This window comes from Anabrus simplex, chromosome 1 (assembly GCF_040414725.1).
Source record: "Anabrus simplex isolate iqAnaSimp1 chromosome 1, ASM4041472v1, whole genome shotgun sequence".
In the NCBI taxonomy this organism is placed as follows: Eukaryota; Metazoa; Arthropoda; class Insecta; order Orthoptera; family Tettigoniidae; genus Anabrus; species Anabrus simplex.
The window spans coordinates 1117153933-1117171616 of record NC_090265.1 but is presented as its reverse complement, the minus strand read 5'-3'; the positions used below and the strand labels follow the sequence as shown (position 1 = coordinate 1117171616).

At 41.8% G+C, this 17684-nt stretch overlaps 1 protein-coding gene across 3 annotated transcripts in view; it reads right to left on the bottom strand.

Moving 5' to 3' along the window:
- Positions 1 to 17684, bottom strand: part of LOC136858075 (pleckstrin homology-like domain family B member 1) — an 871560-nt gene that overhangs the window by 18940 nt on the left and 834936 nt on the right. For all 3 annotated transcript variants that reach the window (XM_067137338.2, XM_067137337.2, XM_067137339.2), the window contains one exon: positions 334 to 453. In XM_067137338.2, coding sequence (XP_066993439.2) covers positions 334 to 453 — 120 coding nt within the window. The remainder of the gene's footprint in view (positions 1 to 333; positions 454 to 17684) is intronic.

Genomic DNA, 17684 nt, shown 5'->3' with positions numbered 1-17684 from the left:
GCTTTCAGTCCAAAAGGCAACACATTAACAAGGTACTATTGTACAGTGGAAGCGGAAGAAAGTATGTATGTAGCAGTAATGTTACCTGGAGACTGAGTTTAATGTAACTACACATATAAAGATTCATTTTTAAAACACCTACCACTAACAATCAAATCTGGATCATCTTCGAAATTCTTTAAAAGAAAAAAATCTGCTGTCATATAACCTAACATCAAGTTAAGTGGTCTTATCAAAAGTAAAATTGCCAAGGACTGATGATGAAAATAGTGCCAGCTCTATTATACAGCACACCGCTATCATTGTAAACTCCAATAACAGTTGTACACAAACCTGAAGCCTGGCTGCTTTCTCCCTCATCCGGACTGCCAGCTGGTGCTCATACGATGAGCCATCAGACAGAGGACGAGTTTCATCATAGTCACGTTCCAACTCTCGTTCCTTCTCCCTCACCTGCAACCAAATACAACAATAGACATTAGATTTTAGCAGAGTGCATACAATAATACAATAATTTGCAACATGTCAGTGTTGTGGAGTAGGCCTATATGACCATACCATTATATGTGTGATTTTAGAGCCAGGCAAGTTGCTCTGCAGAATCAGTCATTATCACAGGCGAGACCAGGGGAGCAAGAATGCCAGTTCTGATAATGGCATTTTTGCAACCACCAGAATCGACAATGAACGAGACCAATACTCGCTTGTTACAGTTTACTGCTAGTCTGGTTGATTCACTACAGTAGCACTTGGGAGCTCTTACTGCACTGTCAGTCTTGATAGTAATATTAAGGTGACATGGCAGTGCGATACACAATAATAAATACTATTCCTATCCTAAGATTTCTTTTAGATTTTATCATAAATAAAGTGTCACTATGGAAAATTCCCTCTGCTGACAAACACTTGACTTCCTACTGTGTACTGAAACTCCATAGATTGCAGACACAGGTGTTGTACAAGGCACCACTGACACATTAGTGAGAAATTTTTAGAAATGTCTGGAGTCATTAAAAATCATGAATAGGTTAGATATGTTTTTTTTTTTTGGTTTTTTTTTTTTTTGCTAGGGGCTTTACGTCGCACCGACACAGGTAGGTCTTATGGCGACGATGGGATAGGAAAGGCCTAGGAGTTGGAAGGAAGCGGCCGTGGCCTTAATTAAGGTACAGCCCCAGCATTTGCCTGGTGTGAAAATGGGAAACCACGGAAAACCATCTTCAGGGCTGCCGATAGTGGGATTCGAACCTACTATCTCCCGGATGCAAGCTCACAGCCGCGCGCCTCTACACGCACGACCAACTCGCCCGGTGGTTAGGTATGTTCTAATGGTGTGACTGATCAAATATAATCACACCAATAAACTGAGTTAAGCAGGTATAATCATTTAATTAGCTGAAATAATTCAGTTCTTAAAATAACAAAGCTGATGCATCTGATTCGATGATCACTAACGTTACAGAAAAGTTATGCCAACTGAATTACACGCCCCCTCTTGTCACTTAAGACTGCAAAAACAGAAGAAACAATAAACTTAAGTGTTTAGGAGATATTTAAGGTGAACTTTTTAGATTACTTGATCTGTGTATTATTTAAAATTTATGTTCAATATTGGGATGAGCCTGATGACATTCTGGGTATGAAAATGAGTGCTTAAAGGAAGTTTGAGGAATACTCATTTAAAAGTACCCATTTTTCCATTTATAATCTTGGCCATTAAATTGTAGCATTTACCCAGTAATTTCTCATATCACATCTTTGTCATTAGGTATTGTGAATGTGTGGCTCACCATGATGTATAGCGAACCAGGCTAATGAGCGGCACCTCGAAGTTCATGTAGAGATCAGCAGTATTGAGAATGGAGCAGTATTGGCAATATCAGAGTATGGCCTGTTCTATCACTTGGCCTTGGTAGGCACACGCATTTCCAACAAGACTCTCCCAAACATGCCAGTGTGAATGAGTGAAAACAGGGTACAAGCTACCCAGTTCTACACAATTCCCACACTTTTTGTGCATTTGGGGTAACCTTGAATTTCTTCTGCACATCATCATTCCCCGCATGGTCTATTTTACCCAAGCCAATGGACCCTCACAGATTCTTAATTTACATTGTATGAAATGTCTGTTCATGTTTTGATGTAGGCCAGCACTAGATTCCAAAAAGAGCAACTGGTCAGTTCATTGTGCAAAGGACTTTGTTATTCTTTTTTATTATGTTATAGCAAAGCAGGTAAGAAAGCAGTTTCATTAATTCTGGCAATGCAAGTCAACTGTATCTTGAAATGGTCCTAGAGCGGACATATGTGCAACTGTGCATCTGTTCTACTAAGTAAGAAAACTACATGGCAATTAAATTTGAAAATAAATATTGGTTATAAAAAAGAAGAAGAACTGCATCTGCAAACACTCTGGAAGACGTGGAAAGTTAAGACAGGAAAGAAAAGTGCTTTATGCAGTCCTAAATGTCCTGATCGTTATTCACAGGTAAGTCAAGCTTTTTAAGCAGGAGTTTACTTGCAATAGGGTGATCAGTTGTTTTACCTCTATTTTTGGATCTGGCAAAACTGCACTGTTAGCTCTGGTGAATATTAATGTTAATGGACGGTCAATTCTGAAATTATTACATTATTGCTGATATAATAATTAATTTTGTGTGGCTATTTCTAGCCGAGTGCAGCCCTTGTAAGGCGGACCCTCCGATGAGGGTGGGCGGTGTCTGCCATGTGTAGGTAACTGCATGTTATTGTGGTGGAGGGTAGTGTTATGCGTGGTGTGTGAGTTGCAGGGATGTTGGGGATAGCACAAACACCCAGCCCCAGAGCCATTGGAATTAACCAATTAAGGTTAAAATCCTCGACCCGGCCGGGAATCGAACCCGGGACTCTCTGCACCAAAGGCTAACCATTTAGCCATTGAGCCGGGCATTACTGCTCATCATCCACATATAATATAGTTAACATTTATTTTAATGGTTTGGTTTCCTATGGTTAGCATTCGGCTTCTCAGACAATACAGAAGAATAATTTTTAACGCTTTTTCTTCCCATGAAAAATCAAGGATTTTTTAACAATTTGGTTTACGTCACAAAGACACAGATAGGTCTTATGGCGACGATGGGATAGGAAAGGGCTAGGAATGGATAGGAAGCGGTCGTGGCCTTAATTAAGGTACGTGGGAAACCACGGAAAACCATCTTCAGGGCTGCTGACAGTGGGGGTCGAACTCACTGTCTCCCGGATGCAAGCTCACAGCTGCGCGCCCCTAACCGCACGGCCGGCCAACTCGCCCGTAAAGCCAAAGAATAGAGAAGGTCCAGTTATTATGAAAGTGCATTTGTGTTTCTTTGTTTTACTTAAATGACTTGTAAGCAATATTGTCCCCGTACTTTCAAGTTATCGTTATATATTTCGCTCATGAGTATACTGAGTAGAGTAGATGATCTCGATAATGATCCCCCTGGAAACGGAATCAGCTGATGTTCTCTAGCAGTTGTAAACAAGGAACGGAAACAAGTTTGGTCATTTGTTTAAAGTTTGGCTATACACGTCGAAGTGTCAAGTATAAACTTGATAGGCCCTAGCTCTAGGTTCATGGTTATCTGTAAAAATAACAGCGTTCCAACCACCTGTAAAACAGTCACTGTTCCAGCAGTGCCAGGAAAGCACGACGCGGACACGAACCATTCTACTACTCAGAAATTTCTCAGTCGGAAGTAGCTAACTTGTATAATATCCTTACAACCGGGTCTCACGTCCGCGTTCACGTCTCACAATGCAGGGAGGAATGGTTTAAAAATAGCAAAAGCAAATCTCATGTGCGTAATGCATTCTGGCAACAACTTTTAACTCCTACTCGAATAGGCCTATATGCTTAGTGAAATACGTTACCTCTCTCAGATTAATGACTAGTCATCTTTACCTTAACATGCTGTATACCAACACTTAGGCCAAATGAATTTAAAAAAAGAAGAGCTATTAATTTAAAGTATCTTATCGGTATTAAGTTTATGAGTCTTATATTCCCGCAGGTCATATGACCTTTCAAAAATATGCATACCGGTACGATAGTTGCACCGCATGCTATAGCAACATTAATTGTTTCTTCAATGGTATTGCGACAGGAAAAGCTGGACTTATAAATAAAAATGATTAGCTTTGATTTAGGTTAGTTCTAAAGTTTTACTCATTTACCCAAGTAAAAAATAAAAAAATAATAAAAACTGACAGACCAGATTGCTTTCGGAAAAGACAGAAATAAAAATATAAAGAACTTACCTGGTATTTTAGGTAAAGTACATGAGGATCACCAAACATTTTACTACAGAGTCAACTGCTGACTCTCAATGCACGTATTTCTCCCACTTGAGTAAAACAGTATTTCGTTATAACTCGGCAGTTATAGGACGATTTCCCCTCTAAGTGTGTGGAGTGAACTTCCTGATACGCTGTTGGACGATTTCCGCAATACAACTTTACCCTTGAGCTTCAACAGAATATGATGAAAGAATACCAAAAATTAAGTTGATGCGTTCCACGGTGTTTGAGTTGTGGATGCATATTTCAAACCACGGATCCACGACAATATTTTATTCCATCATATTTCCCGCTCACATACCCCATCACTGCTACCACAAGTCAACCACGAACAGTTCCTAGAACTTGCTCATTCTTCTTTTCCATTTTTGCATCGAGAGCACGCAAGTCGTTTGTCGACTGTTCTCTTATAATAACAAACAAGTACAAATGGCGGCATTATAAACACTAACTGCCATTCATCAAAAAGAAAACATTTTCACTTCTTCACTTGATACACATTCTTTCTACAGAAGTTCCCCGTCTACACTCCAAGAGAGGTTGATAACACTGACTAGCGAACAGTGGAACCTTCGACGTGAAGCACGACCGTGGCCGCACTCTCCCAGTCACCACGGTTTATTGATTTCAGTCGAGCTCGCTTAGATACAGACGATGAAGAAAATAATGTCCTTGGAGGAGCTCTGCCAATTACTTTCCTAATATACTGTATGCCATGTGAACGGCAAGTAACTTACGAAGCACCACACAAGTCAGCAAACCTTGATCATTTGTCACTTCCATTGAAATTCCAAGGTACTAGTTGACGAAAGTTCTTCCGTTCTCATGAACCTCTGAAATGTCTGGAAATCATACATAACTGCACTGCATTTTATTACTATAAAGCTTCAACTCTGGACATTTCTGCATCGATCACCAGTTACTCATCGTGGTACGAAATACTTTCAGTGTTATAACACGTTGATTATCCGTCAGCAAAAGCGCAATAAGATTATACATCGGCCCTAAATTAAATCTGCAAATCTGAAGGATAAAACATTAACTGCACATAGAGGAAACACGCAACCTAACCGGCAGTTCGCTTCGTGCTAAAATGGGGTTACGTGACGTCGCGTCGTATCGCGGCCCCTTGTCCTCACTACTTCCCGAGCAGCGAGCCGTAAACACACCACAGTGCCGGGTCAGACAATCAACCTACTATGTCATTCACTTCGCCTGTATGCGGCTTAGCCTACGAACCTACTGCAAGAAATTAATTCACATGTTACCTCTAAACTGAAAAATCCAGTAACATAACATTCCGGGCAATACTGGAACAGAGCACCAATCATGCCATATACTGCACTGTGAAGAACGTATAAGCGTACTATACCAGTAGGCCTATGTAAAAGGTGTAGTAACAAACAGTACATAACTGATTATGGATATGGACACGATACTTCACGATGAAAAATAAAGAAAAAAATCATCATCATCATCATCATCTGTTAAGCCCCCAGGTTCGGTTTTTCCCTCGGACTTAGCGAGGGATCCCGCCTCTACCGCCTCAAGGGCAGTGTCCTGGAGCTTCAGAGTCTTGGTCGGGGGATACAACTGGGGAGTATGACCAGTACCTCGCCCAGGCGGCCTCACCTGCTATGCTGAACAGGGGCCTTGTGGAGGGATGGGAAGATTGGAAGGGATAGACAAGGAAGAGGGAAGGAAGTGGCCGTGGCCTTAAGTTAGGTACCATCCCGGCATTCGCCTGGAGGAGAAGTGGGAAACCACGGAAAACCACTTCCAGGATGGCTGAGGTGGGAATCGAACCCACCTCTACTCAGTTGACCTCCCGAGGCTGAGTGGACCCCGTTCCAGCCCTCGTACCACTTTTCAAATTTCGTGGCAGAGCCGGGAATCGAACCCGGGCCTCCGGGGGTGGCAGCTAATCACGCTAACCACTACACCACTGCACACATTGCCAAATGAAATTACCGTACAAGAGTTATTTAAAGTAGTTGTTTCATATACTGTAACTACCTTGGGAAATCAAGGCTAACAGCCACGTGTACTTACAACCAGTATGCCAGTGGTGCTCTGGATACTCGCAGAATTCACCGGTAGAATCTAGAAGCCAAGAAAAGCACTTCTATGATGGCCATGAGTGGAATTTTAACCCGTTCTATACGTAATTGTACGTATTAGTGCTGAGTGCACCACGTTTCTGACCCTCATACAACTCTTACATTCATGTCGCCCTGTGGGTGGGAGTGGAAGAATAACAACCACAGTATCCCTGGCCTGTCCTAAGAGGTGACCAAAAGGAGCCCCAGGAGCTCTTTAACTTGAAAGCGTGGGTTGGCGGCCAAGGGGCCCTCAGCTGAGTTCTGTCATTGCTTCCACTTACTTGTGCCAGACTCCTCACTTTCATCTATCCTATCCGGCCTCCCTTGGTCAACTTGTCCGACCCCGGCGGTATTACGTACGGAGGCCTAAAGAGTCTTTCATTTTCACGCCCCTGGTGGACCTTGTCTTTCTTTGGCAGAAATCTTCCTTTTTCGAAGTGTTCGACCCCTTCCATTTTTTCCCTTCTGATGTTTTCCCATTTTATTTTCTCTTAAAACAATAATCACCACCACTAGCACTCTTGCATTCACGGCAGAGCCAGGTATCGAATCCCAATCAATTATGCAATATTTGGCGTTTAAAAGAACGTATGTACTATCTCGGTGCCTTAATCACTTATCATTTCATCACTGTCGCCATGGTTAAGGAAAAGGAAGGGAAATTAGCTGCGTGTACCTTTCCGTGTGGGCGGGGGCGGTAGAATAACACCCACGGTATCCCCTGCCTGTCGTAAGAGGTGACTAAAAGGAGCCCCAGAGGCTGTGAACTTTAAAGTGTGGGGTCCCTTAGCTGAGTCCCGGTATTGCCAGGCTCCTTACTTCCATCTATCCTATCCGACCTTCTTTGGTCAGCTGTTGTTCTTTTCCGACCCCGAAGATATTAAGTTTGCAAATCCTTGGGAGTCTTTCATTTTCACGTCCTTCATGACTCTTGTCTTTCTTTGGCCGACACCTTCACTTTTCGAAGTGTCGGATCCCTTCCATTTGTTCCTTCCCTTCCTTTCTCTCTGATTAGAGTTATACAGAGGATGGGTGCGTAGTTCTACGTCATCTTAAAACAACAATCACCACCATCACCACCACCTCCACCATCCCGGCCGGGTCGGGAATTAATCATTGCTAAATGGTTAGCGTGCTGGCCCTTGGCCACAGGGGTCCCGGGTTCGATTCCCGGCAGGGTCGGGAATTTTAACCATAACTGGTTAAAATCGCTGGCACGGGGGCTGGGTGTATGTATCGTCTTCATCATCATGGCATCCTCAACACGATGCGCAGGTTGCCTACGGGAGTCAAATCAAAAGACCTGCATCTGGCGAGCCGAACTTGTCCTCGGACACTCCCGGCATGCCATTTCTTTTTTTTTTTTTTTTTTTTTTATTCTTACGGCTATTTGTGTTTGTCCCAACATTCTCCTTTTCATATTCAGACAACACACCACACTACACTACACTACACTACACTACCAACCACCACAGAAACACGCAATATTAGTTACATCCCTCCAGACAGAGTTGGCGTCAGGAAGGGTATTCTGTTGTAAAACAGGGTCAAATACACAAGTGCGGCACAGTTCATACCCGCGACCTGACAAGTGTGGGACAAGTGGTGGTAGAATAATAATAATAATAATAATAATAATAATAATAATAATAATAATAATCCTGTATTTTTCATGATTTACTGGGACTGACAACTGATGTGGCTTTGGCTTTAGTCTTACAGCCGGATGACCATCCCGACGCGAACTTCATGTGTGTGTGAGGAGAGAACTCATTATTACTTGTTTCTATGCTGGTTGGTAGTGTGACGTGGTGTACGTAGATGAAGAGATGTGTGTATTAAGACGAACACAAGTACTCGGAGCCAGTGGAAATTTTCAGACCGAGCGGGGATTGAATCCTGGGACCTCTGAACCGAAGGCCACTACACAGATCATTCAGTCTACGAGCCATACTGTAATAATAATAATAATAATAATAATAATAATAATAATAATAATAATAATAATATACAAAAAAGCCCACAGTTAAAGAGCTCGGCAGGTGCTTGATGTACATCATCCCAGCTACTAGTGCAATGGACCACGTTATGTCAGATGAAGAGCGTGACAGCTGGGGTATGACTCATTTCAGTCATCATTAAGCCACTTAACACCCAGCCAGGAGTGTTGAGCCCGACCAACCTATGTAGTATTAAAAGTGCACCATTTACTAGCCAAGCCAAACATAACAGGAGTGTACATATATCACCAGGGCAGGCAGTTTTCATTCCACATACCATTCCAAACACACATTTTGCATAAGGTCCAACAGTGAACAAGGTATGGTACCGTATCACAGTTGTGGAACCACAATGCTGGTCGTGACATCTGAAGAATGGAAATATTTTTAAAATGCTTCTGTCCAAGACAAGCTGTGTCAAATCGCGTAAGAGGCTCCAAAAGCTATTACAATTTAAGACCACAAATCCACGACAATCGCGACAGACTGTGGAAATCTATGCGTCTCGAATTACAATAATTCTAACTAGACAAATTTAATATTCCCTGCCTGACCACCAGATGATCCTTCTACTGACTCCAACAAAATCAGATCTTCAGGGTTACAATTCGCGCAGGTCACCCATGGGAATCAACTAGGAAGTCCTTCACCTTGCCTCTCCGGGGCCACAGATAATCAATCAATCAATCAATCAATCAATCAATCAATCAATCAATCAATCAATCAATCAATCAATCAATCAATCGGATGGATCGATGAAAGGTTAAATCGTTCTTAACACCTATTCCTTCATTGGCATAAACATGCACTTCTGAAAATCTCTCATGGTGATCTTCCTTTCCATAACGAAACATACAGGCTAGCATAAACTTAAATACGGTACCGTTAAGTTGAAAATGATGTGCTAACTCTATTTCCCCCTGTGGGTGGGGGCGGTAGAATAACACCCACAGTATTATCTGCGCACTTTTTAGCGACAGATTTGTGTACGGGTTTGAGAAGTAAGGAGGGAGCTCTCCCGGTTCCGGTAGTACTACCAACTGAATGGAAATGAACTCTGAATTGAATCGATATGATCGATCGATATGAATTTTCTAAACCTTTCTTATCTTAAGCCAACAACTGTGTCACACACACATTAAATAACATTTCTCGATGCGAATCTTATTCAGGAGTGAATTCTATAGTTTGGCTTTGCTGTGTTAATAACAACAGTACTAGTACGTAAAGTGTACGCCAGATGGCGCACAGCGATGCATAAGCGATTCATAGTTTGTGTTTCAAAGGTTGCCAGTATGAATCTCGAAGATTGCCGAGGTCGACCGACTCAGCACTAGGGTGCAAATCTATCGCTAAAAAGTGCGCAGATATCTGCTGCCTGTCGTAAGAGGCAACTAAAAGATGCGTGGATAGGTGACCATTGCTTCTACTTACTTGTGACAGGCTCCTCACTTTCATCTATCGTATCCGACCTCCCTTGGTCAACTTTTGTTCTTTTACGACTCCGACGGTATTAGGTTGCGAGGCCTAGGGAGTCTTTCATTTTCATATTCATGACCCTTTTATTCCTTTGGCCGATACCTTCATTTTTCGAAGTGTCTGATCACTTCCATTTGTTCTCTCTGATTAGTGTTATATAGAGGATGGTTGCCCAGTTGTATTTCCTCAGTAATCACCATCACCACCACTTTCCTTTATTCTATACAAATGGAACTATATAAAACCAAACCAAACCGCATGGGACTACAGCCCTTGAAGGACCTTGGCCTACCAAGCTACCGCTTTTCAGCCCGAAGGCCTGCAGACTACGAGGTGTCGTGTGGCCAGCACGACGAATCCTCTCGGCCGTTATTCTTGGCTTTCTAGACCGGGGCCGCTATCTCACCGTCAGTTAGCTCCTCAATTCTAATCACGTAGGCTGAGTGGACCTCGAACCAGCCCTCAGGTCCAGGTAAAGATCCCTGACCTGGCCGGGAATCGAACCCGGGACCTCCGGGTAAGAGGCAGGTACGCTACCCCTACACCGCGGGGCCGACGGAACTATATAAAGGTCAAAATTGAAATAGCTTCTTAAGAAGGGTATTCGCAGATCATAAAGAAATACACATTAAAGAAGGATTACCCAGAAACGGAAATAAGTTACGTATACCGGTGTGCATAATTGTCTAAGAATTATTGTCTAATCGTTGTGTAGAGGAAAGGTATCTTAGATCTTTTAAGATACGAACGAAATGACCGTTTCCTATAAAGGAATATAAGTCGGCATGTGGACGTGCATGTGTGAAGGAGAGATTGTACGGATAGAAGATGACGTCGGAACCCAATTTCAACTAACAAAAGACTATGCAATCATAGAATGGCTTTTTTATAATCCAGTAATGACCACAATTTCTCCACTGATTGATATCATCTCGCGCAATTAAGCATCTTTCTGTGCAATATTAGGCTGTGTTTCATTTCCTTCCAAGACTAGCTTCCCACTAACAGATGCAACATAAAACCGGTGTTGAGTCACGCAAACAGTTCAAACGAAGCTGCAGGAACCGGAAGTGAAGAACGAGACTGCTCAAGGAGATGGCCCTCATATTACGAGGAACGACCTTCCTTTAGATTGTGACGTCACTATGACATCAGTAAAGCCAACTTGACTTTATAGTTCAACAACACGCGTTCGTAACACAACCGTATAATCGATCCTTCTGAAAGAATCTCTGGAAATGTCTGGAAAGTACTGGCTGAGTGTCAAAACTTCACAGCCCAGCTATGATTCTAGCGAGTTTTGATTCGACTCTGCCTTGACGCTAGAATCACCTGTGAGTGTGGGCGGTAGTATACATCCACGGTATCCCCTGCCTGTCGTATGAGGTGACTAAAAGGAGCCCTAGGGGCTCTTACGTTGGGAGTTTGGGTTGGCAACCATGGGACACATAGATGAGCCCTGGCATTGCTTCCACTTATCCTATCCATTTTTTCCCCTCATATTAGTGTTGTATAGAAGATGGTTACCTATAGAGCGTTCCAACCTTAAATTGCAGTACAGCGTAGATGGAGCGCGCTGTTGCGAAATCGACTCGTGAAGATCACGCTCGAGTGTGACTCAAACAGGGCGTCACAGTTCCACATTTTTCGTTTGTAATTTTAACTTCATTCATTCATAAATTAATATTTGTAGGGTGGTAAAATAAATACAACGTACCTTAATCACTGGCGTTGCTCTCAGACATTGGACGTACACCTTCTATCCTTTCTGCAAGGCCTGATGTTCCCGCGTTGGATGAACCGGCTTCGGGAGATGAACTTGAGGATGATACAGACGATGAAGAAAGTCGTATTAAAAAATTTTCATCGTCGACATCGTCCTGTAATTCGTCTGCTTTCCACAAATCTCTTTCATTTTTCTTTACTTCGTTCACGTAATTTGCCCAATTGTCTTATGTTTTTATGGCATAAAAATGTTTGTTCAGCATTATGAACAAAACCATGTTCATTACCCGCATTTTCCTTGCATTTTTCTGCCGTCCTTCTCTTTTTTTGCTTTTTTTGCGGGAGTTCGCAAAGGACCATGTGTGTGTGTTCCTTCCTTATAGCATAGATTGTTCTTTCGGAACAACCTGTAGCTTTAGCTGTTTCACTGACTGCGCTGCTCATAGTCATAGTCTTTAAAAAATAATCCAGGACACTCATTATAATACTGCTTTCTTTTCCCCTGAGTTTACCTACGGAACGTTTCTTTTTAATTTGACGATCCATTGTACATCCTTCTGCACTTTTTTCTTCGAACAAATAACCCCCCGCAAGAGCACAAACTGACAACTACACAGACTACACAAACACAACAAACACAATCCACTTGTCCTCAAGAACTATACATTTATTACTGATCTTGTCCGGCCCCATGGCTTAAATGATTAACGTGCTGGCCTTTGGTCCAGAGGGCCCCGGGTTCGATTTTCGCCCGGGTCGGGGATTTTAAACTTCATTGGTTAATTCCAATGGCTCGGGAGCATTAGAATTCATCACAGGTAGGGCCACATTTTTATAGACGCGCAGGTCGCCTATGTGGCGTCAACTCGAAAGACCTGCACTCGGCCTCCTCGGAGGCCACATGCCATTAAATATTATATATATCACTGATCTTTATATAATCAATCTTATAATACTGATAAAATGAACACCACTGCACACGGCTGTCAGTATATTTAAAAGCTCAGCCAGCCGAGTCACTCGTGAAACGTAAACAAACGAGACGTTCTCCCTGTCATAAATTAAGAGATAACGAGATAAAGACTTGAGGTATGATTTAAAAATAACTTCCATATCCGAAGACCGTTTGCTTTGCTTTAACCACGCCATGATCCTTCTGCACTTTTTCTTAGAAAGTAGATCCCCACGCACGAGCACGAACTCACGAACCACACAAACGAAATACACTTGCCCTCAAGAATTGTATATATGTCACTGATATGTATTTAATCACTATTATACATACTACTGACGAAATGAGCACTGCACTGCATGCGACTGTCTGGAAATGTTAAAAGCGCATATTTGGGAGATCATTACCGTACTTCAGCCAGCCAGACAGCCAGCCAGCCGAGTCACGCGCGAAACCAAAATTCAAGGATATATTCTTCCTATCACAAATTAAGAACTAAGCAAGATAAGAACTTCGGGATTGTTTTAAAAATAACTTCCATATCTGAAGACCATTTGCCTCGCTTTGACCCCCCATGTAAATTCAATAGGAAAGGCGCTGGCCAGCGACTGACTTTTTCGTGCCTGCACATAAAATTCCCGGAACATGACTGAAAATAAACGCATATAACTGCATTTTGTTATTTTTTAAATGTAAAAATAAACTTATCTACATCGAGCTGAAATGTTTCTTTACCAGCAGTGAAAAATTTAGGAAAATTATGAATATAAAATAGGAGTTATGACATGATAAGTTCTATGCAATGAAGATTTTGCATTTGGCGAAACTTTCCATTATATTGCCATTTTTACACTAAATTATTTTTTTGCATTTTTTTTGTTAACGGCATCAAATGCGCCTTGAAATTCTGTACACAACACGATATTCACCCATTTTAAACGATAACATTCTGATTTACGGATATTTGGCAAACCCGCTGCATTAGAGTAGGACAGCGCTACCCGCAAAACACGGGAGAAGGAAAGAGACGGAATTATCCCATTACTGCTGTACTGCAATTTAAGGTTGGAACGCTCTATAGTGTACTTCCTTTTAAAATAATAATAATAATAATAATAATAATAATAATAATAATAATAATAATAATAATAATAATAATAATAATATTATTATTATTATATTAACTACTTTTTAACGGTTTTCGGAGATGCCGAGGTGCTGGAATTTGGTCCCATAGGGGTTCTTTCACGTGCCAGTAAATCTAACGACACGAGGCTGACATCTGATCACCTTCAAATACCACCGGACTGCTAAGTTGGGGTCAGAAGGCCAGCGCCTCAACCTTCTGAGCCACTCAGCCCGGCAAGAGATATTTTTTACAATTTGTTTTGTGTCACAGCGACAGGTCTTACGGTGACGGTAGGGTGGGAAAGGCCTTAAAGTGGGAAGGAAGGTAATTAAGATACAGCACCAGCATTTGCCTGGTGTGAAAATGGAGAATTACGGAAAACCATCTTCAGGGCTGCCGACAGTGGGGTTCGAACTCACTATCTCCCGGATGCAAGCTTACAACTGCGCGCTCCTAACCTCACGACCAACTCACCCGGTAAAGCAAATGAATATATATAGCCTATCTGATGACCGTAATCTGGTGGTATTTAAGATGTTCATAAAGTAAGTTACCCTCGATAAGAACGAAGCTATAGAAACAGTCAATGCACGTTAAGAATTCCATTGTCGTCTTTCTCCTTCCTATTCTCTGCCAGGCTGAGTAGTTCAGTCGGTAGAGCTCAAGTCGGTTGTTCGATCCCGGTTTAATCCGATGGTATTTGAAGGTGCTCAATTGCGCTAGCCTCATGCTGGTAGATTTACTGGAACGTAAAAGAATTCCCACGGGACGAAATTCCGGCACCTCGGCGCCTCCGAAAAATCGTAAAAATCGTTAGCGGGCGTATAAAACCAATGGTGTTATTAGTAATAGTATCCATATTAGTATTAATCTTCATCTTTTTGTTCATCTGCGACTTTCTCCCACAACCTTATGTGGTCGATCATGATGACTTGTCCTTGTTTTAAGACCAGAGGCTCTTCCTGACGTCCCCCTGTGGGTGGGGGCAGTAGAATAACACCCACGGTATCCCCTGCCTGTCGTAAGAGGCGACTAAAAGGGGCCCCAGGGGCTCTGAACTTTGGAGCGTGGGTTGGCGACCACGGGGCCCTCAGCTGAGTCCTGGCATTGCTTCCACTTACTTGTGCCGGGATCCTGACTTTCATCTATCCTATCTGACCTCTCTTGGTCAACTCTTGTTCTCTTCTGACCCCGACGCTATTAGGTTTGCGAGGGCTAGGGAGTCTTTCATTTTCACGCCCTTCGTGGCCCTTGCCTTTCTTTGTCCGATATCTTCATTTTTCGAAGTGTCGGTTCCCTTCTATTTTTCTCTTATATAGAGAGGATACAGAGGATGGTTGCTTAGTTGTACTTCCTCTTAAAACAATAATCACCACCACCACCACATCTTCCAGACGTCAACCCTATGCGGAAGGATGTATTTATTACTGCGCGATTCTGTGGTGGTTGGTTGTATAGTTTATTGTGTGTACATGAAGAATGTGCATTGAAACAATACTAACACACCCAGTCCTCGAGTCAGAGAAATTCACGCGACAGTTTGAATCCCCGGGCCAACGGGGAATCGAACCCGGGGTCCTCTGAACTGAACATCATTACGCTGAACATTCAGCCAACGAGCCGGACTGAATAGTTTTTTAGTATAGTATTTTACAGTTAAGTTAAAGGAAGCTTCAAGTTAGTTTTGCGTCTGTCTTTATGACGAAGTGTATGTGTGTGCGTGATAGATATAATTACTGGCTGTTACTCACGGTTTCGCTCGCGAGGATTCGGTAAATTGATAAAAATTAATTGTTCCTCGGTACTGCACTAAGATATTATAAGAAAATCCCTAAAGTATAAAAACTCACCAAAAGAATGCATTTCATTTACTCCAGAACCTCTTTGTAAACCATATTTGTGGCATTGCCTTTTGGGGCTAAGATGTTCAGGCTACTGGCAAAACTAAATCTGGAACATGCGACATGGAACTCTACATGTGAGAACCAGTCCTCTTTTAAGTCTAAAGGAGATTCCAAATACCGATTTTCACGTCTGTAACATCTTATTTTTTGAGATATAAGTATCCTCCTAAAGAGAATTCAGCTCCTTCACTTAGTCTGGATCCCCAACTTAAGATGATTTTCCGGAAAAAAAAATACCGGTATGTGTTTCTTTATTTTGAAAGGGGATTACAAATACCAATTTTCACGTCTATAACATGTTAAGTTTATGAGATATACTGTAGATATACTCATTTTAAAAACTGCCCCACTCCTTGGCTGAGTGGTCAGCGTTGAGGCCTTCGGTTCACAAAGTTCCGGGTTCGATTCCGGGCTGGGTCGGGAATTTTAATCGCGTGTGATTAATTCATCTGACTCGGAGACAGATTGTTTTTGTCTCAACACTCTCCTCTTCATATTCACTCAACACATCACATTACCAACCACAACAGGAACACACAATAATAATTATATCTCTACACATAGGGTTGGCATCAGGAAGGGCATCCAGCCGTAAAACGGGGTCACATATATATATATATATATATATATATATATATATATACATACATACATACATACATACATACATACATACATACATACAGGTGTGAGAAAAGCGGTAGAAGAAGAAGAAGACACTCATTTTAAAAAAATCACCCTCTTTTTTATTATTTCACCTTAAGTAGATTTTCCAAAAACAAGTGTGTTCATTTATTTTTAAAAGAGATTACAAGTACCAGTTTTAACGTCTGTAACATTTTCAGTTTCAGTTTCAGTTTCTGAGACATATGTATCCTCATATAAAGAATTCAACTGCCTTCTTACTCCTTTGCAACCCCCCCCCCCCTCGCCCTCATCCCTTAGGTGGATTTTCTGAAAACAAAAATTTGTGTTCTTTTATTTTTAAAGGAGATGTCTGTAACATGTTAGGTTTTTGTGATATATTGTAGATAATCTCGCTGCTGTAAGAATACTGGAAATGACGTTGCCACGGTTACGACAGTTCATTTCTTTATCCGATTCCTAGAGCAGAGGTAGTGTGGTACCAATATCTCAATAACGGTTGGTTTTAGGGCCTTAAAACATGGTTTTCGGGCCCGTAGGACTCATCGAGTTTTGTTCTTTGAGTCAAGGGGCTTAAATTAAGCTTTGTCTCGTCCTTGTACGACAAATTCGATATTTCGCCTATATCAGCGTAGTATTTTTATATCTCCCCCCGTGACCTCCGCTCGAATTGTTTTGAAAATAAAATATATACCATGTCCCTCAGGGATAATGAATATTTACATTAGTAAAATAATTTTTAGAATCGGTCCAGCAGTTCCTGAGATTAGCCATTACATACAAACTATACCTCTTTATATTATATTAGTATATATATATATATATATATATATATAGAGAGAAAGAGAGAGAGAGAGTGAGTGAGAGGGGGCGGGGATAGGGAGGAGGCATTGCTGAGCAATGCAGAGAAGCGGCCCGAATTCGACCAAGACTGTCGTTAAGAAAACTGTATGTTTAGGAAAATGAACCCCACTGAGGTGAGAAGGCAGGCCCGAGAAATGCAATACAACGTGCAGCAGTATTCTTCGTTTAATTTTTTGAAAGCTGTCGGTGTAATATCTGTATCCGTGTGTTGTCTTGCTGGAAAATGTTAGTTTATGTTGTGGTCACATCACGCATCAGCTATTAACATTTTGGTCGCGATCTGACCAGCTGCTCAGTGGACTGTATGTCACAAAATAAATCGCTTCAGGTATAATAGAGGAAATCGATAACTGAAGACAAAACAGACGATGTATTGATACTGCCTTTGTGTTGTACAAAATAATACATGCCCTTCCTGACGCCAACCCTCTGTGGAAGGATATATTTATTATGAATCATCAGTAACTGGGAAGAAAACCGATCTTTTTCAATTTCTAAACCTAACTTCTGCTGAAGCAAGTCATTAATACTCGCAGTCCGGCTCCATGGCTAAATGGTTAGCGTGCT